The sequence below is a fragment of the Sander vitreus genome, chromosome 2 (genome assembly GCF_031162955.1).
Source record: "Sander vitreus isolate 19-12246 chromosome 2, sanVit1, whole genome shotgun sequence".
Lineage (NCBI taxonomy): Eukaryota > Metazoa > Chordata > Actinopteri > Perciformes > Percidae > Sander > Sander vitreus.
The window spans coordinates 7,541,382-7,542,799 of record NC_135856.1 but is presented as its reverse complement, the minus strand read 5'-3'; the positions used below and the strand labels follow the sequence as shown (position 1 = coordinate 7,542,799).

Below are 1,418 nucleotides of genomic sequence, written 5' to 3'. Positions count from 1 at the left end.
TAAGCGTACCACGATACTAATAAAATACTTAACTAATATTGTTTGTCTTGTCTCCTCATCAGCTAAACCCTTGTCCTGTGTATGAAAACATCTTAGCTCGACCAGCAGAGCAGGAAGAGCTTCACTATAGCAGAGTCTACTTCTCTAAGAGCCAGGCAGAACCTCTTTACTCCACCATCCATCCACATCAGCCCAATCGACAGGACCGTTACAACTGATTTGGGATCTACTTAGTGGCCTAACTCATCTTGATCAGTGGTAATATTTTCAACAACCAGCATTTTAAGTTTTTTTTCCGCCCACCATTTCACTTCACTCCATGCTAATGTGGACCAGGAGTTCCTTAAAAGTACTGAGCCTCCTGGGCAAAACCTAATCACTTTGAAACATCTGTCAGAAAAAAAGGCAGAGTGTTTCTGAAGAAGCAGTAACCACTCAGCTAGCACGGAACAGTGCATGTGCTAAAAGTCTGCACAACAAAGAAAAAATTTAAGAAGCGGCCTCAGTGACACCATCACTGTTTTTCTCTACAAAACACCACATGACACAAACTTGGAGAGGTCAAAACACCAGCATCACTAGTAGTAATGAAGAATATCTTTAGTTAGACTGATGTGTTTTGGCTTGGGGCCTTTATCAGGGTCATCATACAACATGCATTACAAAGAACATTTAAATAAGAAAATATGAAAAAAAAATGGTTTCAGGCTAAGTTGATCTCTTCACTAAACAAGTTGCCGGAGTTTTGACCTCTTCAGACTTTTTTCTCTTCTCCATACACCTTGGTAGTAGGAAGTTGTGCCAGAATACATACTCTGCTTCTACACAGCAAAAAGTTTTCAGTTTTGGACTTTTCACTGCATCATCCATGGAGAGCAGCTGGTGTCCAGAAAGCTGTATTCAGACCATGTTATGACAGGATTTCTCACTTTGTGTGAACTTTTAAATACATGTTTTTGGAAGAGAAGCATGAGGACCATCCTGTGTTCCATGACACCTACTCAATTTTAGATCTGTTGTGGATTGTTGACGGACAGTTGGGAGGATTTAAAACTTATATACAGGAAGATAATAATTCCATGTTGTAAAGGCGAAAAGCAGCAGACTGTGTTCATTGATACTGTCAATGCCGAATCATCACAGTTTTAAAGCAATTTTAGTGGCAGATTAAGTTGCTTCTCAGACTGACCACACCTGCTCTATTGTACAGATAACTTGAAATGAGGTCGTAAATAGATTGAGTAATGGCACTGCCAAATGTAGCATGGCTTTGTCAGGTAAGCTCATTGAAGCATTTTTGTTTTCTGGTATGTTGTGTTGCTTTTGATTTTATTTGTAACTGTAAAAAAGGTTTTTGTAACATGTTCTACCCTGCATTATCTAAAGTGTATTAAAACATACTAGATATGATATTTGAA

General features: G+C 38.7%; 1 protein-coding gene across 3 annotated transcripts in view; it reads left to right on the top strand.

Annotated features, from left to right (window-relative positions):
- The window catches only part of LOC144533619 (uncharacterized), a 7,242-nt gene extending 5,824 nt beyond the window's left edge, over positions 1–1,418 (top strand). For all 3 annotated transcript variants that reach the window (XM_078275148.1, XM_078275140.1, XM_078275132.1), the window contains one exon: positions 63–1,418. In XM_078275148.1, coding sequence (XP_078131274.1) covers positions 63–218 — 156 coding nt within the window. In that variant the 3' untranslated portion in view covers positions 219–1,418. The remainder of the gene's footprint in view (positions 1–62) is intronic.